The sequence below is a fragment of the Ips typographus genome, linkage group LG13, assembly GCF_016097725.1.
Source record: "Ips typographus isolate SLU linkage group LG13, UJ_Ityp_2.0, whole genome shotgun sequence".
Taxonomy (NCBI): Eukaryota; Metazoa; Arthropoda; class Insecta; order Coleoptera; family Curculionidae; genus Ips; species Ips typographus.
The window spans coordinates 639,391-667,389 of NC_138434.1; the positions used below are offsets into that span (position 1 = coordinate 639,391).

General features: G+C 35.8%; 2 protein-coding genes and 3 long non-coding RNA genes across 16 annotated transcripts in view; 3 read left to right on the plus strand and 2 right to left on the minus strand.

Annotated features, from left to right (window-relative positions):
* The window catches only part of Fhos (Formin homology 2 domain containing), a 70,263-nt gene that overhangs the window by 22,038 nt on the left and 20,226 nt on the right, over positions 1–27,999 (plus strand). For all 11 annotated transcript variants that reach the window (XM_081991333.1, XM_081991322.1, XM_081991329.1 and 8 more), the window contains exon 5: positions 21,382–21,491. In XM_081991333.1, the coding sequence (XP_081847459.1) occupies positions 21,382–21,491 (110 nt within the window). The remainder of the gene's footprint in view (positions 1–21,381; positions 21,492–27,999) is intronic.
* On the plus strand, positions 17,728–20,628 carry LOC145736890 (glycerol kinase-like). Of its 2 annotated transcripts, none has more exons than XM_081991374.1 (3): positions 17,728–18,576; positions 18,663–18,780; positions 20,464–20,628. In XM_081991374.1, the coding sequence occupies exons 1-3, from the start codon at positions 18,495–18,497 to the stop codon at positions 20,495–20,497; spliced, it is 234 nt and encodes a 77-aa protein (XP_081847500.1). In that variant the 5' UTR covers positions 17,728–18,494; the 3' UTR covers positions 20,498–20,628. The 2 variants fall into 2 exon arrangements, with proteins under 2 accessions (XP_081847500.1, XP_081847499.1); XM_081991373.1 differs by having other exon boundaries at positions 18,294–18,569; positions 18,623–18,780.
* On the minus strand, positions 20,590–23,288 carry LOC145736897 (uncharacterized). The gene is made up of 2 exons (XR_014180142.1): positions 21,570–23,288; positions 20,590–21,518 (listed from the first exon to the last, which is right to left on the minus strand). It is a non-coding gene; the product is annotated as an uncharacterized LOC145736897 (long non-coding RNA).
* On the plus strand, positions 23,881–24,258 carry LOC145736899 (uncharacterized). The gene is made up of 2 exons (XR_014180144.1): positions 23,881–23,983; positions 24,038–24,258. It is a non-coding gene; the product is annotated as an uncharacterized LOC145736899 (long non-coding RNA).
* Positions 25,115–26,308, minus strand: LOC145736896 (uncharacterized). Its single transcript, XR_014180141.1, has 2 exons — positions 25,967–26,308; positions 25,115–25,904 (listed from the first exon to the last, which is right to left on the minus strand). It is a non-coding gene; the product is annotated as an uncharacterized LOC145736896 (long non-coding RNA).

Below are 27,999 nucleotides of genomic sequence, written 5' to 3' on the forward strand. Positions count from 1 at the left end.
CACCCGGTAAGTCGTACCGGTTGGGTCGATGAGGTGCCACAAACAAGAGAGAGTAACCGAATTAAGGTCCATAATCGCTTCTCGGCAATTCCAATTTGAACGTTAACTCCCACTAGTAAATCGATTGGTTTCAAGCCAATCTGACCCTTATTTATGTAGTTTACTGTGTTATTTTGTCTCTAATCTGTCACTTTCAAACTTCACATTCAAACGTAATTGAAGTTGGTTTTGTAAATAAATAAATGTCTTCCTTAAAAACATTTTTAATGGATAAAATAGGAAAGCAGAGTTCCATCAACGGAACTCGTTGGCCTATAGATGTCACTTGACGGGTTCCTGGCGGTTTCGTTTTCAAGTTCAGCGACTGTTGGTATTCTCGAATACGTTTTTTTCGCAAGCCTTCGATTTTAGACCTTTTTAGCAACGGTTCCTCTTTGGTTCTGTTTTTTTTTGCCCCTTGAACCGAAATAGTCTTCCACTTCAAAAGAAGTAAAACAGTCTACTAAACGAGCTCGTTTAAAATTTGGTTCCCAATCAAAAAAGGTTTTCCCAATTTTGTTGCAAAACAAATTTTACCTTCAACGAGGAAGACATTGTCTTGGCAGTACGTAAACAACAGTATTGAATTCAAGGATGTTGGTCCACGAGTACCTCGTGCATTTGTAACTTTCGCAGGATTGTGACACACCATGTCTTTGACGTGTCGAGTGCAGTACTTGAACGATATCGACCCATTTTCGTACACCACCAATTATCCTGACCCGGCTAGGCCCCCTTTGCACACCTTCAGTATAACTTTACCCCTCATTAATCAGCTGGCCGGGGTGCACCGGATATTGAAGTCACCTCATCGGGTAAGTGTTTACAATCTACACGAATTTGGTGTTTGAAGTGTTGGTTCAGTAACGCTAAATCAACAAGTTTGCATATTTGGTTATTTTTAGTGATGATTTATCCTTGTCGTTCAAAAGTATTATCCAAAAATGACGGTAACGTTGATTCATTCATTTTTATTTGAAAAATTACAGTGGGAAACCCTTACAATGAGTAATTTACCTAAAAACAGTCGATTTACAGTGCTTATTTCAACTAATTCGGTAAAATAAACCTTCACACAAGTCAAATTGATGTTGTTATGGTGTATTGTTGCTTGCCACCACTCTTAATGCTTATGGTAAAGCAAGAAAGGCAATTTTCAGTCATTTGAGAGACAAATTTTGGAGTTTCAAGTGTATTTTCAATCCCAAAAAGTTCTAAATAACTTTGCCAGCCAAATTGACCTTTCCTGTGAGGATTTAAGAGAAAATTGTGATTTTTCAAGTCAAATTTCAACAAGGAAGACAATTTTCAGGATTTTAGAGTCAAATTTTGCAGTTTCAAGCCTGTTTTCAAGCCTAACAGTGTTTAAATGACTTTGCAAGTCAAATTGACATGTCCTCTGAGGATTTAGGGCAAAAATTGTGATTTTTTAAGTCAAATTTCAACAAAAAATGCAATTTTCATGATTTCAGTGTCCAATTTTGGAGTTTTAAGTCTATTTTCGAGCCCAAAACTGTTTAAATAACTTTCCCAGCCAAATTTCCTTTTTCTCTAAGAATTTATGGTAAAATTGTGCTCTTGGAAGTCAAATTTGAAAGATAAAGAGTGAAAACTTGGGGTTTCAAGTTAATTTTCAAGCTAAAAAATGTTTAAGAGACTTGAAAACTGTCTTGCCAGCCAAATTGACTTGTCCTGTGAGGATTTAGGGGAAAATTGTGATTTTTCAAGTCAAATTTCAACAAGAAAGACAATTTTCATGATTTCAGAGTCAAATTTTGCAGTTTCAAGTTTATTTTCAATCCCAAAAGTGTTTAAATTACTTTTCCACACAAATTGACCTTTCCTGTGAGGATTTAAGGGAAAATTGTGGTCTTTCAAGTCAAGTTTCAACAAGAAACACAATTTTCATGATTTCAGTGTCAAATTTTGCAGTTTTAAGTCTATTTTCAAGCCCAAAAGTGTTTAAATGACTTTGCCAGCCAAATTGACATGTCCTGTGAGAATTTATGGTAAAATTGTGCTCTTGGAACTCAGATTTGTAAGATAAAGAGTGAAAACTTGGGGTTTCAAGCTAGAAAATGTTTGAGTGACTTGAAAATTGTCTTGCCAGCCAAATTGACTTGTCCTGTGAGGATTTAAGAGAAAATTGTGGCTTTTCAAGTCAAATTTCATCAAGAAAGACAATTTTCATGATTTCAGAGTCAAATTTTGGGGTTTTAAGTCTATTTTCAAGCCTAAAACTGTTTAAATAACTTTCCCAGCCAAATTGACCTTTCCTGTGAGGATTTAAGAGAAAACTGTGATTTTTCAAGTCAAATTTCAACAAGAAAGGCAATTTTCATGATTTTAGAGTCAAATTTTGCAGTTTCAAGTCTATTTTCAAGCCCAAAAGTGTTTAAATGACTTTGCAAGCCAAATTGACTTGTCTTCTGAGGATTTAAGAGAAAATTGTGGTCTTTCAAGTCAAATTTCAACAAGAAAGACAATATTCATGATTTCAGTGTCAAATTTTGGAGTTTCATGTCTATTTTCAAGCCCAAAAGTGTTCTAAATGACTTTACCAGCCAAATTGCCTTTTTCTCTGAGAATTTATGGTAAAATTGTGCTCTTGGAACTCAGATTTGTAAGATAAAGAGTGAAAACTTGGGGTTTCAAGCTAGAAAATGTTTGAGTGACTTGAAAATTGTCTTGCCAGCCAAATTGACTTGTCCTGTGAGGATTTAAGAGAAAATTGTGGTCTTTCAAGTCAAATTTCAACAGGAAAGACAATTTTCATGATTTCAGAGTCTAATTTTGGAGTTTCAAGCCCAAAAGTATTTAAATGACTTTGCCACTCAAATGGACCTTTCCTCTGAGAATGCATGGTAAAATTGTACTTTTGCAAGTCAAATTTGCCAAAAAAGACAATTTTAGTGGTTCGAGTGTCAAATTTAAAAAAGAAAAATAAAACATTGAATCTTACACTTTTGAAAAACTTGAACATTAGGGTTATTTTTGCTTGCCACCATTCTCCAGGCTTATAGCAAATCCCACAGTGCAAACAAATTCGTTTCAAGCTAACTTGAGCCAAAACGCATTTTTTTACTTTAAGATGTCAAGAAAACAGTTTTCTAGGCAAGCAACAATAGTGATTCTCAAACAAAAATTAAGTAATAAAACACTTTGTGTCCAATAGTAATGTCAGCAGGTCATAAAAGGTACCCCAGTGGTTTTCAAACTGTCCAAGGAAATCAATGTTGTTACGGTAATTATTCCCTATTGTTTTCAACAGTGACATTCCAGATCGATCTTAATCGCAAATTTGATAGATTAGTAAAATTATTTCGCCTTGGAATTCTGTTAAATCACTCTGCCACTGTTGTATTTTACTGGGACATTTTAATTAAAATTAATACCAAGACAGTTATGGAAATGGAAAATGTGCACGTCACTGTTAGGTTGGGCTTGAAGAATTTGTTGGAAATCTTCTCATAAGGAAGAAGCATTTTACATTTAAAATATATGGCAGGCAAACTGAAATCTTCTCTAGTGAAACAACAATAAAAATACGTTCATTGTTCTTCCTCTAATCGTTCTTCATTAAAATATTTCTGTTGTAACTGTAACCGTAGTCGTTTAGATGATAAAACAACGCGTTCTCACAAAGGGATCTTCAAAACATGCCATTGTTTACTACCAAACTAGTTTCAATAGATCATTCGGTCACAATTCTCTTTTGGTCATCTCTGTTTGTGTATTTTGGTAATACACAAGAAGATGAAATTAAGATTAAGTTAACGAGTAATTACCGACCATTATTAGCGCAAATAGGGGCGCAGCAGAGCAATCGAAAGTCTCGAATGATAAATTGAAATAGGAATTTTTAACTGTTGTAAATGCAGTCGAGATAAACATCATTAAACTTGTATGCTCATATTAACAGATATTCACTGTCCGATTCTGCTTGGACAGTTTTATCAATCAGAACCAACCATTAATCTTGCCAAGTTATTTGCTTCCACAAAAATCAAACTGGTTTTGATGGGAGTTGTTCAAAAGTGTTGATTTCATTCAAATCAACCTTTGTATTGTTCGGAAATAGTTTCGGTTGATAGCAGGTCAGGTAGATGGCTCCATCCTAAGAAAACACTCAATTAAAGGGCCAAAGTAAATGTTTGTGGAAGGATTGTAATAATTGGTCTAGGTAACTTTCCAGAGTGGACTGGTTTGGGTAATATTTACCTAATTTTATGTAATATTTGACCAAAACTGCTAATACACTTTTGTCTAAAAATATATCCCAAAAAAGCTACAAAATAATACACCATACTTGTATGCCTGGTTGTATAACTAAACAATTATTGTACTTTTGACGTCACGTGTTTGACCCTAAATTATTCCCTTACTTGAGAAGATACGTCAAAATGTCATAGAAAACAAAAGATAGAGCAGATTGCAGGCTTTCCAAAAATATTTCCACATGAGTTGATTGGTCATACCGTTTGGCCGCTAGAGGGCGTCAAAGTTGCTTCACCATAAAATCACTAATTTTTAGACACCCGCTGCTTTCGCCCTAATTTACGCCCTTACTTGACAAGATACGTCAAAATGTCATAGAAAACAAAAGATAGAGCAGATTTCAAGCTTTCCAAAAATATCCCCCCATAAGTTGATTGGTCATACCGTTTGGCCGCTAGAGGGCGTCAAAGTTGCTTCACCATAAAATCACTAATTTTTAGACACCCGCTGCTTTCGCCCTAATTTACGCCCTTACTTGACAAGATACGTCAAAATGTCATAGAAAACAAAAGATAGAGCAGATTTCAAGCTTTCCAAAAATATCCCCCCATAAGTTGATTGGTCATACCGTTTGGCCGCTAGAGGGCGTCAAAGTTGCTTCACCATAAAATCGCACATTTTTAGACACCCGCTGCTTTAACCCTAAATTACTCCCTTACTTGACAAGATACGTCAAAATGTCGTAGAAAACAAAAGATAGTGCAGATTACAAGCTTTCCAAAAATATCCCCCCATAAGTTGATTGGTCATACCGTTTGGCCGCTAGAGGGCGTCAAAGTTGCTTCACCATAAAATCGCACATTTTTAGACACCCGCTGCTTTGACCCTAAATTACTCCCTTACTTGATAAGATACGTCAAAATGTCATAGAAAACAAAAGATAGTGCAGATTACAAGCTTTCCAAAAATATCCCCACATGAGTTGATTGGTCATACCGTTTGTCCGCTAGAGGGCGTCAAAGTTGCTTCACCATAAAATCGCACATTTTTAGACACCCGCTACTTTGACCCTAAATTACTCCGTTATTTAAAAAATTACGTCAAAATGTCATATAAAACAAAAGATAGAGCAGATTACAAGCTTTCCAAAAATATTCCCACATGGGTTGATTGGTCATACCGTTTGACCGCTAGAGGGCGTCAAAGTTGCTTCATCATAAAATCACTAATTTTTAGACACCCGCTGCTTTCACCCTAATTTACTCCCTTACTTGACAAGATACGTCAAAATGTCATAGAAAACAAAAGATAGAGCAGATTTCAAGCTTTCCAAAAATATCCCCACATGAGTTGATTGGTCATACCGTTTGGCCGCTAGAGGGCGTCAAAGTTGCTTCATCATAAAATCACTAATTTTTAGACACCCGCTGCTTTCACCCTAATTTACTCCCTTACTTGACAAGATACGTCAAAATGTCATAGAAAACAAGAGATAGTGCAGATTTCAAGCTTTATAAAAATATTCCCCCATGAGTTGATTGGTCATACCGTTAGGCCGCTAGAGGGCGTCAAAGTTGCTTCACCATAAAATCACTAATGTTTAGACACCCGCTGCTTTCACCCTAATTTACTCCCTTGCTTGATCAGATACGTCAAAATGTCATAGAAAACAAAAGATAGTACAGATTACAAGCTTTCCAAAAATATCCCCCCATGAGTTGATTGGTCATACCGTTTGGCCGCTAGAGGGCGTCAAAGTTGCTTCACCATAAAATCACTAATTTTTAGACACCCGTTGCTTTCACCCTAATTTACTCCCTTACTTGACAAGATACGTCAAAATGTCATAGAAAACAAGAGATAGTGCAGATTTCAAGCTTTATAAAAATATCCCAACATGAGTTGATTGATCAAATTCTCGTTCCTAATCTGAAATATTGACAAAAATTAGATTATGAGATATGGTCGAGGTCTTATTAGGTCACCCGGTATAATGGCTGCTTTTTTTTGACCATTCACAAATTACCAACAGTGATGCGTTTAATACGCATAATTAATGGATGTGAAATGAAAAAGAGTTTCTATCGTTGGGTTCGTGCCTCCCCAGGAATGTGCCATTTTAATGGTTAAAATTAATCTTGGGATTAAAAGCGATTTTTTCGCCCATTTATTAACATAATAACGATGAGGAACTGGTTCCGTTTTCTCATTTTCTTTGCGCGCCAGTTTAATATCGCTGACTGTATTTATATACAGGGTGAGACCGTAACAAGTTTCTGCAATGTCCAATTGCAATCCAATTTCTCCTGTCCAAATCACTTGTTTTGCAGCAATTTGGCAACCTCATAACCGCGTATAAAATATGACATTCGGGAGGCCAAAATTATATAGCGTGTGTTGTCGGAAAAGTTGCGTAAAGTTACGCAACCAGGAATGCAGTTATTTAGAACGCGATGCATTATGAAAACTCGGAACTTAGCATACAATGGCGAATTAAGGTCGGTTACAGTCGGCTTTGGCTTATTTTGCTAATTATAGAGAATATTTGTTTTTTTTTTTGCCAAATTGTGAAGCCTTTACAAACAAAACTAGAACTACGTCATAGCTGCAAAAGTTTGCATTATTGCCGTCAGAGTCACTTCAAACCGTTCAAAAAATTCGTAAAGTAATGCTAGAGGCATCTGGCAAATTGAAAATAATATGCCAAAGGTTTCTAAGTACCTTGCTGTCAAGCCAGTTGACATTGTCCAAAACAGTCACGTGATCTTCAAAACGCCGTTTAAACTTTAGAAAATTGATAAATTAAATTTACAACGTTGTAAACAGTTAAATTGCAAAATACACGTCACGTGACTTTGATAATCAAATTTTTAAGCTTGCAACATTGTAAAGGCCAGTTCACATCTGTCAAAGTTAATCACGTGACCTTTAAAATGGGATTAAATTTTCAAAATTTGGTAAACTTAATTTAGACTATTATGATATTTTAGAACTGCAACCCTGTAAAGTCTAGTTGACGCCTGTCAAAAACTGTCACGTGACCTTAAAAATGTAGACAAATTATAAAATTATTATAATAATTTGTAATAAATATTGTTTCAAGTCAATATCATCTAACAAAGATTTTATCATAATAATTACATGTTCTGTTCAATTTTCAGTCAATTTAGTTATTTCTGAAACCTATTCCTTAAACTATCACAAAATATTTTGAAATATACAGATAAGGTCTTAAAATACTTTCAAATGCTTCGTAATACTGGCATAGTGCCTCATACCTAGTTGCCAACTGAAATTGATTTATTGTCACGTGACATTGACATTTTCTGACTGGTGGCCAATACATTCAGATTTGAGTGACGTCATCCTAGTTTAGTTTGATTTGATCTCTACAACTATTACAACACTTTTTCTTCAATTACTTTCAAAATTGATTATTATGACATTTTCATGCATTTCACACTTTTTTGAATATTAATAGCATCAATCAATCATCAGGTCACATGACCTTGCGTTATATTCCATATTAAGACCGTTAATGACAGAGAAGTAGGCAGAAACACCCCCACAAAACGGCGGAAACAAGTGAATTTAAATTTTTAGCACAAAACCAGTACATGGCGAAAGTAAGAGTCCTTTTAAGTGTCCGCAATCGACATTTATTTGAAAACCCACGCCGTCTCGTAAACCATCTGACATAAGCAAATAATTTCAGCTGTAAATTGTATAGTTTTTGTCGTTTGCTATGATTTATGGCTTAATCGCTTCCAGTTGGGGCCTTAAGCCGAGTAATACCCACCCAAGAATACCGAGAAACTTAACTAAAGTGGTTTTCCTACTTTTGCAAAATAGTAGTTTTAGACTTCGATAAACAAAAATGCGTACCGATATTTGATTCAAGCACCCTGTATAAAACCACCGTATAACAAAATAAATCTTATAAATGGGGCCAGCACGTGAAGAGATACATAAAATCTGACTAAAAAATATTTACAATAATAATATGTGATATTATGGTAAAGGAAATTTGACGCCATCTAGCGGCCAAACGGTGTTATCAATCAACTCATGTGGGGATATTTTTAGAAAGCTTAAAATCTGCTCTATCTTTTGTTTTCTATGACATTTTGACGTATCTTGTCAAGTAAGGGAGTAATTTAGGGTGTAAGCAGCGGGTGTCTAAAAATTAGTGATTTTATGGTGAAGCAACTTTGACGCCCTCTAGCGACCAAACGGTATGACCAATCAACTCATGTGGGGATATTTTTGGAAAGCTTGTAATCTGCTCTATCTTTTGTTTTCTATGACATTTTGACGTATCTTGTCAAGTAAGGGAGTAAATTAAGGTGAAAGCAGCGGGTGTCTAAAAATTAGTGATTTTATGGTGAAGCAACTTTGACGCCCTCTAGCGGACAAACGGTATGACCAATCAACTCATGTGGGGATATTTTTGGAAAGCTTGTAATCTGCTCTATCTTTTGTTTTCTATGACATTTTGACGTATCTTGTCAAGTAAGGGAGTAAATTAGGGTGAAAGCAGCGGGTGTCTAAACATTAGTGATTTTATGGTGAAGCAACTTTGACGCCCTCTAGCGGCCAAACGGTATGACCAATCAACTCATGTGGGGATATTTTTGGAAAGCTTGTAATCTGCTCTATCTTTTGTTTTCTATGACATTTTGACGTATCTTGTCAAGTAAGGGAGTAAATTAGGGTGAAAGCAGCGGGTGTCTAAAAATTAGTGATTTTATGGTGAAGCAACTTTGACGCCCTCTAGCGGCCAAACGGTATGACCAATCAACTCATGGGGGGATATTTTTGGAAAGCTTGTAATCTGCTCTATCTTTTGTTTTCTATGACATTTTGACGTATCTTGTCAAGTAAGGGAGTAAAATAAGGTGAAAGCAGCGGGTGTCTAAAAATTAGTGATTTTATGGTGAAGCAACTTTGACGCCCTCTAGCGACCAAACGGTATGACCAATCAACTCATGTGGGGATATTTTTGGAAAGCTTGTAATCTGCTCTATCTTTTGTTTTCTATGACATTTTGACGTATCTTGTCAAGTAAGGGAGTAAATTAAGGTGAAAGCAGCGGGTGTCTAAAAATTAGTGATTTTATGGTGAAGCAACTTTGACGCCCTCTAGCGGCCAAACGGTATGACCAATCAACTCATGTGGGGATATTTTTGGAAAGCTTGTAATCTGCTCTATCTTTTGTTTTCTATGACATTTTGACGTATCTTGTCAAGTAAGGGAGTAAATTAAGGTGAAAGCAGCGGGTGTCTAAAAATTAGTGATTTTATGGTGAAGCAACTTTGACGCCCTCTAGCGGCCAAACGGTATGACCAATCAACTCATGTGGGGATATTTTTGGAAAGCTTAAAATCTGCTCTATCTTTTGTTTTCTATGACATTTTGACGTATCTTGTCAAGTAAGGGAGTAAATTGGGGTGAAAGCAGCGGGTGTCTAAAAATTAGTGATTTTATGATGAAGCAACTTTGACGCCCTCTAGCGGCCAAACGGTATGACCAATCAACTCATGGGGGGATATTTTTGGAAAGCTTGTAATCTGCACTATCTTTTGTTTTCTATGACATTTTGACGTATCTTGTCAAGTAAGGGAGTAAATTAGGGTGAAAGCAGCGGGTGTCTAAAAATTAGTGATTTTATGGTGAAGCAACTTTGACGCCCTCTAGCGGCCAAACGGTATGACCAATCAACTCATGGGGGGATATTTTTGGAAAGCTTGTAATCTGCTCTATCTTTTGTTTTCTATGACATTTTGACGTATCTTGTCAAGTAAGGGAGTAAATTAGGGTGAAAGCAGCGGGTGTCTAAACATTAGTGATTTTATGGTGAAGCAACTTTGACGCCCTCTAGCGACCAAACGGTATGACCAATCAACTCATGTGAGCATATTTTTGGAAAGCTTGTAATCTGCACTATCTTTTGTTTTCTATGACGTTTTGACGTATCTTGTCAAGTAAGGGAGTAAATTAGGGTGAAAGCAGCGGGTGTCTAAAAATTTGTGATTTTATGGTGAAGCAACTTTGACGCCCTCTAGCGGCCAAACGGTATAATCAATCAACTCATGGGGGGATATTTTTAGAAAGCTTGAAATCTGCTCTATCTTTTGTTTTCTATGACATTTTGACGTAATTTGTCAAATAACGGAGTAATTTAGGGTGAAAGCAGCGGGTGTCTAAAAATTTGTGATTTTATGGTGAAGCAACTTTGACGCCCTCTAGCGGCCAAACGGTATAATCAATCAACTCATGGGGGGATATTTTTAGAAAGCTTGAAATCTGCTCTATCTTTTGTTTTCTATGACATTTTGACGTAATTTGTCAAATAACGGAGTAATTTAGGGTCAAAGCAGCAGGTGTCTAAAAATGTGCGATTTGATGGTGAAGCAACTTTGACGCCCTCTAGCGGACAAATGGTATGACCAATCAACTCATGTGGGGATATTTTTGGAAAGCTTGTAATCTGCTCTATCTTTTGTTTTCTACGACATTTTGACGTATCTGGTCAAGTAAGGGAGTAAATTCGGGTCAAAGCAATGTGTATCAAAAAATATGCTATTTTTTTATTTGAACTCCAATCAATTTCGCTAAAAAGCCATTAGAAAGAGGATAAAAAATACTACAAAATGAGTCAAAACTGGCCTCTCTTGCTCTTCATGTTACCGAGATATTGAATTTCGAAAAGTAGTAAAAAAGGACCCCTAATACCCCCCCATTCTTTCAGTTTTTTTGAAAAACGAAAAATTTAAAAGTGCCTTTTTTGTACTTATTTCATCTAATTTAAGGTTCTTTGGTATAATTATACCTTTTGGTGTGCATTGGAACCCTTATGGAGCAAACTAAAAAATTGCCAAAATTGCACTTTTTGCAAAAATCACAGTCTTTTTTATTTGAACTCTTGCCAAATAATTAATTAGCAAATTTATGCAGTGTTGTCGAATTGACACATTTTTTTCAATTTTTGCAATGTTGCTAAACTGATTTTTTTCCAATTTATTACAATGTTGTAAAATTGACATTTTTTCTAATTTTCGATTAGATTTTTGCAACGTTGCCAAACTGACATGTTTGCCATTAAGAAATTTTTGCAATGTTACCAAATTGGCAATATTTTCACAAACATAACAAATTTCTGCAGTGTTCGCAAATTCACATTTTTTTTAATTAACAATTTTTTTAATTAAATTTATCTACTTTTGCAAAATACTAATGGGTGTTCAATAATTGTTATGGTTAGGTCGCCTATGGATGGCAATTGTCACAAAACGCGTATGTCTTAGATAACGTTGCAAACAATTATTATATGACAGCTGTCATTTCAAACCATATACGAACGTTCATGCTAGAACCACAGCCAACTACGACCATAACAATTATTAAACACTCGTTAGATTTAGGCTTCCATAAACAAAAATGGGTACCAATATTTGATCAAACTGTGTAATATCAATTAGTGGTAGCAAACCTTGAGTCTCTGCAAACATCTCTCAAGGTGGACAAACATTATGACAACAACTAAAATAATTAATAATTTAGTATTGATTACATTTACGTGCTGTCTTATCCAATTATTGTGTATAAATAGGGCTTCCACAAGAACTGTGTAAACGTAAGACAAACCGAAACTAGGTCTGTCAATAAATCAATACGAAAATTATTACTTGTGACCAGTTTAGCGATCGCAACCCACCCAGCTTTTGTTCTGGCACCTTACGTAAGCCGGTCCAGGTGCTGGTGGGCCTTTTTGCCCACGACTTTCGAAAAGCGGGTCGAAAATAGCTGAAACAAACCGAGGCGGGTCAACAAACTTGAGTTTTTGAGCCGCTCGCATTAATGACCGCACTTTGAAGCTCGAAAATTGGTTCGATCTGCCTTTTGATTCGGTCCTCTAATCTCCTTATCGCTAGAAAAATCTGCCTGAGGAAACCAACGAGCAGAAACCCAGTTTCAATTCGCTGTCAAATATCTAACCTAACCTATATGACAGTCTGTCATAATTTGATCTGAAATTAAGGTAAAATAACAAGTGACAGATGGAACTAAAAATGGACATTTCTGGTTGCATATGTCACTTGCATTTTGCATTGAACCTTACTGACTACACATTTTCTGAACGTTCTGTTTTAAGATTTTTTTTAGGTCAAGACTCTTTCAGTCAACAAAGTAGATTTGACAACAACGCGTACCTGTTATTATACGTAATCCAATAAACAAATTATTCTCAGTGTAACCCACTTTTGCATAACTGGACCCACCCACAATTTTATTAATCTCAAATGGCAGGCTAATAGAAGGATATACGTCAATATTACCTAACTACAGATCAATTATTATATTAAATTGTTTATAAAATATAATTAGCATTCAGGCTGAGGGTGGGACTATCTGGATTAAATTCATTTAGTTATTTTAATCTTTAAAAATAAATAGATTTTTTTAGACGAGTGTAATAATATAAAATTTAAAGTCATAAATTTGAGTTACTACACTTTTTGTGCACCCCCTGTATAGTAGCGGCACTAACGGACTGTAAAACCAGGGATGAGTTTAGCAGTTCTTTACAAGCATTTTTGCTCTCTTTCAATTTTTTCGTAGCTTTCACCGTTTCTGAGTTATTTAGCAAAAACTAGTTTGATGCAAAAAATTTTCCAATTAGTTAATAAAATTTGAACACCATGTAACTCAGATATTTTTGGCAGTTCGAGGAGGTTGAACCACTTAAAAAAATCGTTTTGAGCTCCTCTTTCCAGTGGTGGAGAGTAAAAAATTTTATCTCAAAAATTGCCTACAGGGTGGCAAAAATAACGAACCAACATACTTTGCTTGCACACCCTATATACTGGAAGCGGAAACCGCAAACTTACGGTGCTGGGTTAAGGAGTTGATTAGGCACATTTTTGGTCTCTTGCAATTTTTTTGCTTACTTTCACCGTTTTTGAGTTATTTAGGAAAAACTACGGTTTGAAGGACAGTCAACCACAAAATCACCTGTAGAACCTACTTGGAGTAAGAAAATGGTTGTTTTAAGCACATTTTTGAAATCCTCATTAAATTTCCTATTTACTAACCTAAAAAAAACATTACAAAATTTGGCACAGTCACATAGAAAAGCGGTGTCAAAGTTTGAACTGCCAAAAACACAGTTTGTAGAGACAGTCCGGTAAAAAAATGTGTGTAAAACCCACTTGGAGTGAGAAAATGACAGTTTTAAGCACATTTTTGAAATCCTCATTAAATTTCCTATCCAATAACCTTAAAAAAGATTTCAAAATTTGGTATAGTCAGGGAGAAAAGCAGTGTCAAAGTTTGAACTGTCAGAAACACAGTTTGAAAGGACATTCAAAGACAAAATGGCCTGTAAAATCCACTTAGAGTGAGAAAATGACTGTTTTAAGCACATTTTTGAAATCCTCATTAAATTTCCTATTCAATAACCTTAAAAAAGATTTCAAAATTTGGTACAGTCACATAGAAAAGCGATGTCAAAGTTTTAACTGCCAAAAACACAGTTTGAAAGAACAGTCAGGGACAAAATCGCTTGTAAAACCCACTTGGAGTGAGAAAATTACTGTTTTAAGCACATTTTTGAAATCCTCATTAAATTCCATATCCAATAAACTGAAAAAACACTACAAAATTTGATACACTCAGGGAGTAAAGCGATGTCAAAGTTAGAACTGTCAGAAACACAGTTTGAAAGGACAGTCAGGGACAAAATCGCTTGTAAAATCCACTTGGAGTGAGAAAATGACTGTTTTAAGCACATTTTTGAAATCCTCATTAAATTTCCTATCCAATAAGCTGAAAAAACACAACAAAATTTGGTACAGTGAGGGAGAAAAGCGATGTCAAAGTTTGAACTGTCAGAAATACAGTTTGAAAGGACAATCAGGTAGAAAATCGCTTGTAAAACCCATTTGGAGTGAGAAAATGACTGTTTTAAGCACATTTTTGAAATCCTCATTAAATTCCATATCCAATAAACTGAAAAAACACTACAAAATTTGATACACTCAGGGAGTAAAGCGATGTCAAAGTTAGAACTGTCAGAAACACAGTTTGAAAGGACAGTCAGGGACAAAATCGCTTGTAAAATCCACTTGGAGTGAGAAAATGACTGTTTTAAGCACATTTTTGAAATCCTCATTAAATTTCCTATCCAATAAGCTAAAAAAACACAACAAAATTTGGTACAGTCAGGGAGAAAAGCGATGTCAAAGTTTGAACTGTCAGAAATACAGTTGGAAAGGACAGTCAGGGACAAAATCGCTTGTAAAACTCACTTAGAGTGAGAAAATGACTGTTTTAACCACATCTTTGAAATCCTCATTAAATTTCCTATCCAATAAGCTGAAAAAACACAACAAAATTTGGTACAGTGAGGGAGAAAAGCGATGTCAAAGTTTGAACTGTCAGAAATACAGTTTGAAAGGACAGTCAGGGACAAAATCGCTTGTAAAACCCACTCGGAGTGAAAAAATGACTGTTTTAAGCACATTTTTGAAATCCTCATTAAATTTCCTATCCAATAAGCTGAAAAAACACAACAAAATTTGGTACAGTCAGGGAGAAAAGCGATGTCAAAGTTTGAACTGTCAGAAATACAGTTTGAAAGGACAGTCAGGGACAAAATCGCTTGTAAAACCCACTCGGAGTGAAAAAATGACTGTTTTAAGCACATTTTTGAAATCCTCATTAAATTTCCTATCCAATAAGCTGAAAAAACACAACAAAATTTGGTACAGTGAGGGAGAAAAGCGATGTCAAAGTTTGAACTGTCAGAAATACAGTTTGAAAGGACAGTCAGGTAGAAAGTCGCTTGTAAAACCCACTTGGAGTGAGAAAATGACTGTTTTAAGCACATTTTTGAAATCCTCATTAAATTTCCTATCCAACAAACTGAAAAAAGACAACAAAATTTGGTACAGTCAGTGAGAAAGACGGTATCAAAATTGGAACTGCCAGAAACATTTTCGTAAAAAATGTTCATGGTAATACAGCAGGTTTCTGAGCATATTTTACACACTGCAGTCACACTTTCTGTCACAAAAAATGCGTGCAAAACCTCTTATTATAAAAATTGTTATTGCCATTTACCTGTACAGCAACGACAAATTTGTTGTTACGACATAAACTGCGGTTCTAGTCGAGGAAATCAATCTCGTTCGAAATGTCAACCCGATAATATACACGCAGAAAATAGTTCAAACCGTTTAAATCAGGGTTTTTTCTTGCAAAAACTTGTATAATATTCAGTCTGAAGAATGCTAAAGGTTTACGATTCTTTTATTGCTTTAGAAATATTAATTTAGAATTAGTTTTTTAGTACAATACTCACAGCACTGTTTGTGATTGGTTAAGAAAAAGCAGCCTTTGACCAATCACAAACTACACTGCAAGTTTTTCTCATCCACTTGCGCAGTTTTTACTATCAAAACAATAGCCTTCTGCGGCAAAAAGTGCAGTATCGTCGGTTGCATCTAAGCCCCGAAGCGTTTGCTTGTATTTTCTTGCTCACAAGGCATGGTGGTTCGACCCCATTGTTGTCTGCCCACTGACCCATGAGCCCATCGCTATCATTAAGTTACCAACATAGAAATAGCAGTTTAGTGTAAAACACGGGTTCAAGGACATAGGAAGCAAGGTCTTCACTGAAAAAAAAAACCAAAAAAAAACATCAGCCTATGTAGTAATAATTGGCATACCAATGAAAGTGTCGAGCATACGAAATGCTACTAAAACTGGTTGCAATTTAATGTGGTCATTACGGTGGTAATGATTTATTTCTAACAGTAAAACGATGTGGTTTGATGAAGTGAGTGATTAAGTCCAAATTTGAAATGAGAGGACGACGCTAAAGTTTGGGCGAGTTCGCGTTTACCCTTAAACGTTTGACACCCGGGCCAATCATCACGCGACAAAATTACGTAGTCGCCTGCCGGACGTTATAAACTCGTCCAGACTTTTACACTACACAGCCGTTATGTTTATGGACTTTTGGGAGGTAAACTAGCAAATAATGCGGCAAAACAATGGAAAACACCGAACCAATTACAAATGGTCGTAATTTACGGGCACATTAGACCGTCAAGAGTGTAGAATTATTGCGCGGCCGTTTCGTTATCAAACAAGAAAATCTGGACCATAACTAGAACGAAAAATGCCCGACTAGCACATAATATATAGCCGAGCAGAAATTATCTACTTAGCATTCGGTATTTAATTTGTAACTTCCCAAGTTTGTTAGGCGGTTTCACTTTTTAGTTCAAATGGACCGAGCCCGGTATAAATCAATGTTAAGGTCGGTTTCACGGTGGAAGATTGTCGGCCAGTTTGAAAAATTTTAAAGTGCTTTTTTTGAGTGATTGTAACTTTTTTATTTGAACTCTTATAAATTTCATTTAAGCGGCATTAGAAAGAGGATAAAAAATACTACAGAATGAGCCAAAACTGGCCTTTCTAGCTCTTCATGTTACCGAGATATTGAATTTCAAAAAGTAGTACAAAAAACACCCCAATACCCCCCCATTCTTTCAATTTTTTTGAAAAATAAAAAATAAATTAGCAGCGGACATTTTGGGTACTTTTAAGGCCGCAGTAGTAAAAAGGAGACTGTAAGCTACATTTTGAGTGGTTGTTGGTTGTCGTAGACCAAAAACTAAGCGAGATACAGTAATTTAAAATTTTGACTTTTGTAAAAAAAATGACTCTTATTGACACCATCAATATCTCAAAAACAAGTAGAGTTACGAAAAAATTGCAAGAGTAGAAAAATACTCGAAAAAGACCAAACTCCACAAGAAGATGCATGTATTCAGTTTAAACTATACAGAGTGATGCAAACAGTTTTGGTCAGACAATTTTTTCTATTTAACTTTTAAAGTAAATTCGTCATGGGAAGTAGTGCTACCGCTTCGCACAAACCCATAAAGGTCATAAAGTTAATTGAAGGGAAAATCGCACCCAATTGCCGGCAAATCGTGTGTGTGTGTGGTCTTAGAGATAGCCAATAAACAACAACAATGAATATAGATGAGATCCTTTTAAAGCCAAAGGTGATAGCCAGTAAAAACCGAAACATCGTTAAACACAAAGAAACTTTCTGGCTTCAAAATGTTTTCGTGTTAAAATGTAATCCTGGATACAATTAGGTTAATAGTTCAGTTGAATTGGAACTGTTTACGTGGAAATAAACATAGAAAAATGTGTGTGTAATGGTTTAAATACGTATAGCACCATCTGTGGCTGTCATTCAAATTTAAACAGTTACTGGTTACAAGAAGATCATACGGTATCTACTGAACAAGACCACTTACTAATTACTCTTTGGGTTTTAAGGCTAAAACTGACTTCACTAATACTAAAGTCTATTTTCTGCACTGAAATAAGTTTAGAATTCAATAATTAAACACTGGAAACAACCCAAAGAGTCTGAAACTTGACTTTTACTATTAGAAATAGTCTTGAACACGATTTTTCAGTCTTAAAGCACTAAAAAACAGTTTGAATTTCTCAGAAATGCTACCATGTTGGGTAGACGTCAATTTTGTAGTGAAGAAGCTTGAAATGACATTTTCAAGACTATGCACAGTGTACAAACTGGCTTTCAGATCAAAAACTTTGTGAAATCAATTTTTCAGGCTAAAAACAGCCTTAAAGCACTAAAAACAGTCTAGACTTTTATGTATATAAAATTAAATTTTTGCTTATCTCTATGTATTACTATGTAATCTATATTTATCCCTTTACAATCGAATAATGTTTCAGGCAAAAACCACTTTTATGGCAAAATTAAATTATGCAAAATGTACCCATTTTGTTTTACTAGAAATTCAACCCTAAAGAAGCTTTGTTACGTCATCGCAGTTTACATTGGATTTTGCTATATGAGCAGGATAGGCAACCATCTAGAGTGCCAGAATAGTAACAGCACCGTTCAGATCAGTTGTTGTCTTTTTCTACTGTAGGTTTAAAAAGAGAAAACAATCTGAACGATAATAAGTAAACCTTTTGTCAACTGTCAAACAACAGCAACATAACCCTACTAATCAGAAAATTCGAAAAAATTGTTTTTATTTCGGGATTTATTATTGATCTTTGTGGGGAAATTTGATCTTTACGATTAAATCTGTAATCTAGAATATATAAAGTACCGTATCATAGCACTTTAGACTGATGCAAAACCGGTACTGTTGTGTAAACTGTAAATAATGGGTACAACCAGGCAAAAGTACGGCCCTTTGATAGGATCAATCGATGAAGGGACATCCAGTACCAGGTTTTTGGTGCCAGGTATACCAGTTTTAAACATTCTATAGTGATAGTAAACTAATTTAAGGTGTTTGCTTCCAAAACTGCCCTGACCTACCATCAAAAAGAGGTGCCCCATATTAGTCCTCAAGAGGGCTGGTTCGAGCAGGACCCTTTGGAACCCCTGCAAGCGGTTAAGGAAACTATCTCGCTCTTTACAGGGACAAACACACACAAGAAAATAAGGTTAATTAAAAGTTTATTGTTAAAAAAAAAATACTCCTGGTACCGGAGCCATTGAAATGTTAAATAGTGCACGTTGTCGTACAAGACTAAGTACACGTTTGTAAATTAAATCTCTGTCGGTTACCAATTACCGTAATTTATGATTTGGTAAAATCGGTCTCTTAATTGACCGTTTGCCCGGTAAAGGAGGGTCGCGAACTTGAAATTTCAGTCCCATATGACTCGATGGAATCTATCAAAGTGGGATTGTCTCTATGGTTCGATTCACCGTTAAAATATCTTAGGAAAGGAATGAAATAGTGCGCGTTTAACACACGGAGTCTTAATTACACGATCAAATTCTCATGGAGCGCCAAAGCCATTTATGATACACAATAATTTATACCGTTTGTTTTGCGTCTAATAAACGAGAGATTTTATGTTCAATTTTTGCGGTTCGTGTCAAGAAAATTAACTACTTTACCGACAGTTGTCAGAAGTGTCACAAGAAGGGAAAAGCGTAACGCAATATTGGTTTATTCACTTATTTTTTTTATTCTGGCCATTTTGAATGACACTGGGGACAGTCTGTATTTAAACGCGTTTAAACTGGTCAGATTAGGTCACGAAAGCTTTTTTGAGTATTTTTCTACTCTTGCACTTTTTTCGTAACTCTACTTGTTTTTGAGATATCGATAGAAAAGGAGTTAGTGTCAATTTTTCAGTCAAAACTGTATCTCGCTTAGTTTTTGGTCTACGACAACCACCAACCACTCAAAATGTAGCTTACAATCGCCTTAATGGCATCAACACTAAATAATTTAACCGTTTATTGTATTGACAAGCTGGTTAAACCTTTATAAGGACGAGAATGGCTTGAAACAATTAAGGACACTAATGGAATTTACTGTTTAAATTAGAATTGTTCGTAAACGTTATTGACCTGTATAAACCATAATTTGTAATTCTCCACTAGATTTGTGACGTCACGTCAATTTTACTTGACTTTCGATATAACTAGCGAGTATTAATCTAAACTTAATGCACTCATCAGCACCTGTCAAAGTATAAATAATAAATTAACAGGAAAAACATCAAATAAAGTCATCTCTCTCTCTCTCTCGCTCAATATTAATACAAAACTAACTGTACTATGAAATATTCAATTTGAAAGAACCACACAGGACCAGTTATAAATGCAACACACAATACTGGGAAAAGTCGTGAGAACCGCACAATGAAGAATATTTGAATGTGAATTAAAATATTGTGCTTGGTTAGCCTGAAGCTGCAAAAGATTTACGCGAGCAGTCAAACTAGTTCACAAAACCGAAAAAAAAAACAGTGAATTACGATAATTGTTATCACAAAATGATTGCCCCTCCGTTGGTTTTTTTAATTAATAAAATTGCGTCTCTGCATTAAATTTGAATAAATCAGCCGTTACTCATCTAGACGGTTTCAATGGTCGTTGTTTTAGTTTAAATTACCATGTGGTTTTCAAAAGTAATTTCAGCATTGTGATTGGTCAAAAAAAGCTGCTTTTTTTACCAATCAGAAGACATTTTAATGTTCGTGGTTATAACACAATTTTTAACATTACCTTGATGGAAACAATGTCTGCGTTCATATTTTGACAATTTCAAAGTGTAATTTGATTAATTTCATTGCTTTGTACCAAACTGACGTCACTTTCTCTAACAGAACTACTCTAATACGTCCTTCGATGGACCATTGACTTTGAAAGATGGAACTTAATGCCAAGGGCACGTTTCCTCTCTCGCCCATATCGAATCGACTACAAGCGATGCGGCAGAAATAATAGGCCAGTAAATTTGTACGGAATATATTGTGCTATTAAAGATAAAAGGATATGATTTTTTGCCAAGTTTATCTTCTCTCGGGCGTTTTGAAGGATTTGCCGGATAAGCGGGCCGGTTAATTTCAGATCGGCCAGTCAATTAAGGCCTAATCACTTTGGCCTCTGACATATTCTACGGAATTTCCCCATCCATCGTACTTACACTCTTTCGTTTATTATTTACTAACCAACGATTTAGTTGGAAAAACCACCTTAAACAAACTCAAAACCACAAGTGATTGTCCCAATGTAAACCAAGAAGCTCACCTTACACACCAAAATCAAAGAGTTATTTTAAAAAAACCAGTTTGGTGCTTCCAGTCACTTTTTGGCCTTGTAACTCCTTAAAGAGGCCCTTAAGGGCAAAAACTCCTTAATGCAATCTTGTAGAGGATGAAATTCCTTACAACTTCCATTCTGTACACTTTGTTGTAGCTCCTTAAATAACGGAGCTACGCTCAATCAAATTGGAGTTAGTTTAAAAAAAAACAATTTGGTGCTTCCAGTCACTTTTGGACCTTGTAACTCCTTAACGGGGCCCTTAAGGGCAAAAACTCCTTAATACAATCTTGTAGAGGATGAAATTCCTTACAACTTCCATTCTCTACACTTTTTTATAGCTGCTTAAATAACAGAGCTACGCTCAGCTTTTCTCACTATTTGCACATTCTCTAATTTCCTGAAGATTTAAGGAGTACAGCAAAGTGCCTTCACCAAATTGCACAGAATGCACGATACTAAAAATCTTTTTCTGGTTCTAGTTGGACGACGCAGCCCTCCAACTGTACAAAGACGGCGACTACGGAGCCTATCTGGACCTCGAAGCCTCAATTTCGGAGCAACAAGAAGAATTCGAAGGGTTCCAGTCAAAGTAAGTGGCAACTAGACTATTTTCCGGCTAGGAAATCTAAATTTAGCGCTGCTCTGCAAAATTTTGCAAGGTTAACACCTGGATACCCAGTTGGATGCTATCCAGATAATGTTATTTAATTATCAGAAAATGCACCTTAGAATGTACTATTTAAAGGGTTTTTAAGACAGGATTGCGGTCGGATTTCTTGTTGGCAGTGACATCCTGTAATTATCTCACATATTGATTGAATCACTTCCTGTTACGTACTTTGCTATTCATGGAGGATGGAGGTTGACGGACTGTAATATTAATTTTTTGATAAATTTCAATCTTAACACACCTCGGAAACAACTTTCGTAGGATAAATTGATCCGACATATTTTCGTATCCCCCGCCGTCCAAAAAAACAAAAAAATCCATCTTATTTTCGGAATCTCGGTTGCAACAAATTTCAGTTTGCGCGAAATTTTCGACCACGATCATCACGATATTCCTCCCACCGTTTCGCGTCAGGATGCGGTACCTATTTTATGACACTTTTGCCCACAACAGGTAAGTACTGTCCTGTTAACGCACCTAAATTGGAATCGTACCACCAAACCGTTTTTCTCTCGTTAAATCGTCCTTGCGTAACGCTCATTTTAGTTCGTTTAATTAATTTCGACAGTAAAAAAGACTAAAAATCAGCACAAACCATCGCATATAGCACGAAACATGTCCTCCAGCTGCCATTTTTACAATCTGCTGGAGGACAAGCAAATTTCAGGGCCATCGCGTAAGAAACTGTTGTTCAACAGAAACGTCACTCAAACTTGTCCTCCAGCTGCCATTTTTACAATCTTCTGGAGGACAAACAAACGTCGTAATTCATCAAATTTATAATTTTCCTAATCAAACTAAAAAACCTTAACGCATTCCTATCGTTGCTGTTGACATTTCCTGACTTGTTGTACAGAAGAGGTGATTGATTGAATTTTGAACACTTTTTGAAACTGCTATGTTTTATGCAACTGCTGCACATGTAGACTTAGGAATGACACTTGAGCTTCATTAATGATTTGTAAAATTCGTTTTGTTGGTTTGTAATCCAAGTCGATGGGTTCTTAAAGTGAAAAGTTCCAGCTACTGTGCGAGGCAGTAATTGACTTTTTGCGGTTTATGTGAAACGCTCTTAGAACCGCCGCGATAATGATACGCGTCATGTCTGATGGACAGCCGGTTAAAAATACAGCCGAGGCACTTTTTCTTCTCTCGAAGAAGAATCCAGTCGCATTTTTCGACCCAATCTTTAATGAAGATTTAACCACCTGACCATAGCGGACAAAGTAGTAATTTCCGCGAAGGTACATTGAAAACAAAGCAAGAAATTACATGTTTGAGCATAAATTCTGTTGAACTTGGCTCTGCTCGACCTCAAAATCCACTATTTGCCCAGGCGGTAAGTACTACGGGAAAACGTGACAATATTTGTGAAATCAATTTACGTACTAAACATACAGGAAAATGTACAGGTTTGTGTCATTTTAACAATTAACCTTCCTACTGGAAAAGTACACTTAACCCATGAATATTTTAGTTTACGACTGAGAACTTATCTACTGTCGTTTACTACATTATTATGGACAAAACTTGTCATTTAAATAAACAAGTAATAAGCGCCCTCTGTCATAGAGTCAAGTAATCAAAATTGCTGCTATTAAGACCAAAAATTACCTTTCTGTAGTCTATGGTATTTCAAATGGTAGTCTATTTGACTGGCGTTTTGGAGGTTTTGAAATGAGTTTTCCTAAAATACCTCAATAATGGTGGTTTGTTTGACGTTTGAAAATGTCATCATAAAAAACATTATAAATCTATATCTCCATGTTAAATAGGAGGCCATGAAGACAAAAAATTTGACATTTGATCAAAAGCTATTTTGATCACGTGACCCCAAGATCACAAAATTATACAGAGGCCACGTGACCTTTGGATCATATCGCGTTTAGAGATCCGAAAGAAAACGACTAATTACTAGTTGTCAGAGTTTTGTGTGTGTCAGATAGCATTGTCAAAACGTGACTTCATTGACATGTAAATCTAGATTTATTTGAATGTCACCAAAATCACTTACTTTTCTGTTTCTTTCCTTAATTTTTCTGATTTAAGGCAGCTTCATTAAAGATTACAACTTGATCCTACAACACCAGGCTGAAAATAGGTCCAAGTAAGGTAAACTAGTGTCATTAATCTTCAGGAAAACTACCGGTCTTGATGAAAATTCTCGATTCAGGTTAGACAAGATACTTTAACGTCCTGCCGTGCGGACAACTCATTGTAAACGTAACTGCAATAGGTTTAAAACCTTTTTTTATACGCGACCGCTCAAAAACCTCTGACAACAACAACTAACCTAACTTTTTTTGGACAGTGACAGTGGAAGTTTGACAGTTGACGGAATTACGTTCGTTTATCTACTCCGGTGTTACTCTAATGTCGGTGCAGTCCAAAAGTGAAACTGAGAAAAGAACGTGCGTTATTTCTAGATTTTCATTGCAAAAATGCTGGATAAATTACCGTTTCAGATCTGAAATGGATTTCAAAAAGTATTACAAATCGATCAAACCTGATTTATGTATGATTTAATAGGCAGACATGCTTCATGTGTCGGTCAGTCGTGGTCCCGTTACAAGAACGTTCGAAAAGACGATTCGACCAGTATACGGGTGGTATTTTAAAATGTATTTTTCAGCAAATTAATCAGTTTTGTAAGTTGTACGATAGATTAATGGATCCGTAAATTCTACCGGGCCGCTCATTATTAACCCAGATGACAATTTATACCAACGGAAACTAAAGCGAGTTCTACTTAGTAAATGAACCAATTTCTAAACTTTTGCAATGGCGGTTAACCCTTGATTGTCAAACATACACCAGGATGTATGGTGGGCTGCATACAGTTTTTAAATAAACACACAAGTTCGTAAGGTTACTGGGTGCAACATAAACCACAAAATTGCAACTAAAATAGGTTGAAAACGTGATCTTTTGTGTCACTGACAGATTTTACCTTTACTTTCTACCATAAGCAGGGGATATTGATCTAGTTGGTTGTACGCCATTGAAGATTCAAAATAGTAGGTGGAGTGTTACGACAATATATTCAAATTATCCGCCAGTTTAGGTATTCTCGTGAATGTACCAGTTAGAACTCTCCGTTTCTTTATAAAATCCCAACGTGATCGCTTTTACTGAAATTTATGTCAATAGGTTATGCTGGTCATGTCTGGCTACTAGTTTATATGGACGGCTTAACATTCCTTAAGCCTAATTTACAGTAAAAGTGAAAACGTTTAAAGGGTTATGGGAACGATGCTAGAATCGACGGAGCAAGTAATCATTTAATTGTCAGGCAGCGACAACCAATAAAACAAGATAATTCTCGGATGCAGAACGAGCGACATTTTTTCCATTTCTCGATGCGGCGATGCATTAAATGAGTTTTTATCATTGCCAAGGCCTTACTTTTCTCTGCGACCTTAATATCTTTAAGATTTATGGTATTTTACTTCCAAAATTATCATGCATCAGGCATTTTTCCAGTCTTAATTGTTTGACATTAGCAGATTAATGAGTTTTGGTAACTATCAATCAATATAATATAACTTTCCAACTGCTGGTTATTATTCGAATTTTGTTTTTAATTAATAATGTAACATAATAACTGAATTTATGGAATTTTCAAACTTTGTTTTGGTGTAGTCACTTGAAAATATTATATGAAAGTATGATGACAACAACTAACAACTTTCTGTATGCGTCCCTTATGCAACCACACATACACAATTATCTTGACACTTTACTGACTGACTGTCGCTTGCACATTTAGGAAGGCAGATTTATCAAACTTTTGTTGTTTGAGCAAGTGCAAACTGGATGGACATCACTTTTATATAATATCTGACAGTAATGCGGCTTTTTACGAGTGACTATCGGCCATTAAGTCATGATTGGTGCACAATTAACGCTAACTGGCCATGTTAAAAGCGGCAATTAACTCTTTATCGCGTCGACGCCTTTGCGGATTCTGTCTCGTTGTTTCTGATGTGCCCGTTCAGATAGCGCCTCAGTACGAACCGTTAGTACTGTTCAGCTTCATCTATATTATAATACGCGTTTTGCGAATTGTTTGAGCGCTAATCTAACTGTTGTCCAGCGGGATAGTAACACTTTTCGAAAAATTACCCAAAGGCGGTACAATCGTCTTGCAGATGGAAAACGCATTATCGAGTGCTCTACCTCGATAAATGGTTTCAATTACTTTTAAGCAGGAAGTGAACCAAATTCGAACAAGGAAACCGCTCATTTTTTTTTCTATCTCTACCCAATGCCCCATGGCCAGCAATCTTTTATCTGTCTAGATACTGTAAACCTTTCACCATCGATTTAGGTCTATGGGAACACCCCGTATATTAATGGACTATCAGAAATAAAATAGACTAGAAGAAACTTACTTGTGCAAATTGTTGTAAAAGACTATCAATTGTAAATAAACTCCTCCACCTCCAGTTCATCTCTAGCAAAACATCAACATCACAGGATACTGTACTGTAAACAAGTTCAGACTGAATGCGTTTAGTGGGGCTCCAGTGCTGCTTGGAAGCCCCATATTTGTTTATTCTGAACTAGGAAACTGTTGGTGACATTTTCACTATTTTGACAACCACAATTTGGAGGTTATGTTCTGAAATGACGTCTCGCATCTTTTTCTTGTAATTTTTGACAGATGACAAATTTAATATATCAAGAGGGCTTTGCAATTGCCATTACGGGGTATTTTCATGCATTACTGAATATTCTGCACTTATTAAGCTTTACGCGACTGTGTAAAGTGGATGGCGTTATTGTAAATATTATTAATGGTTTTCAGTTATTCTTTGCTAGACCAAGCACTGTAAGCAAGTTTAAATTGGTCACATGACACTCCATTGGGTACGTATCAGCGCAGTCACGTGACTTCTAAAATGTAGTTGAAACGTCCCACGACGACACGAAAAACTCCATGAAGAGTATTTTGACTGTTGTCACGTGTTTGTTTAATATGAATGGTGTTCTAACATCACGTGACGTTTGTCACTTTCATCAAAAGTTTACTTCCAGTTTTAATTGGCACATATACTCTGAAACCTATTAAGTTAAAGAAAGAATGCGGTGTAAACCTAGTCTGTACAACTACAACCAGCTAGAGAAACAGACGAACCACATAAATAAAGATAATTTACCCAATTTGTACCTGAAAACAAATAACACACGTGAATGGTAGCAGGATCGGATTCCGGGCAATTCAAAACGATATTTATTACCGGCTCCATTTGAAAACGCAATTTCTTTGCATACTTTTACAGTTACCACGGTATAATCCGACGATGATGATATATAAGACGCTGAAATTGGTATGGGGAAATATGCGTTTTGCCGTAATATTGTTGATATTACACGGCAAAGTGCGGTTATGTAATGTTTTTTAAGTTGGGAACGCTTTGACCTGCATGCAAATGGTCCATCGAGATGGATCATTTGTACGTCATATTATTGAGTACTATAGAGGGGCACTTCGAATTGGATTTTTTAAATTGTTAACAATTAGGTTAAGTAATTAAATTTGCGTTTTCGAGATATTTCGAAAAAAAAATTTCAAAAATAATAAAAAAAGTTATTCGCATTTTTATCCGTTAATTTGTAAAAAGGAACAACCCAAGAATATGAAAAATGTTTAATTGGTTAGTATTGACTTAAAAAACATTCTCATGCATGATCATATGGTTGATGAGCGTTACAACCAACGAGTTTGTCTTGTTAGACCATCCAACCAAAATTGACAAATCGCTTGAAACACACTAGCGCCCAATGTTGCCAGGTCTACTGTTAAAACGAGTGGAATTTGTAAGAATTACGTTTTAGCACAGTTTTCGAAACAAGGCGATTTTCTGAGATTTGACAGTTATTTTGACAATTGTCATTTCGTAGTCTAGCTGAATAGTCTTCTGAAATCACGTGACAACTGTCACTAAAGTCAAAACAGGAAAACCATGCTCAAAAGTTGCAAAAAGCAGGGTTTAGAAACGAAGAAAGGGTTTGTCTTGCAGTATTTGATATAAAACGTGTTTCTGAGATTTATGACAGTTATTTCGCCAATTATCACGTGACCATCTAGCTAAATAGTATTCTACAATCACGTGACAACTGTCATTAACATCAAAACTGTCAAACTAGACTCTAAAGTTGCAAAAGTCAGAATTTAGAAAGGTTCTCTTGCAGTATTCGATATACAGAGTGTTTTTAAGATTTATGATTTTTGACAATGGTCTAGCTAAACTATATCTTTTAAAACCACGTGATATCTGTCACCAATGTCAAAACTGTGACTGACTGATTATTCTACCGCCATTTTGACTGGTGGTAACACTGCTAGTGCCACTTTGTAGCACCAGTCCAACGGTACCGTTAAACTGCAAAACTTTTGTTTAGTTAAAACTCTATATGGCGT

Excerpts from the sequence above, each read along its gene's own strand:
- LOC145736890 (XM_081991373.1), top strand. The coding sequence starts at position 18,495 with ATGGGTACAACCAGGCAAAAGTACGGCCCTTTGATAGGATCAATCGAT. Across the intron at positions 18,570-18,622 it reads CATCCAGTACCAGGTTTTTG|GTGTTTGCTTCCAAAACTGC; the intron begins GTGCCAGGTATA and ends AACTAATTTAAG. Across the intron at positions 18,781-20,463 it reads AACACACACAAGAAAATAAG|AACTACTCTAATACGTCCTT; the intron begins GTTAATTAAAAG and ends TTTCTCTAACAG.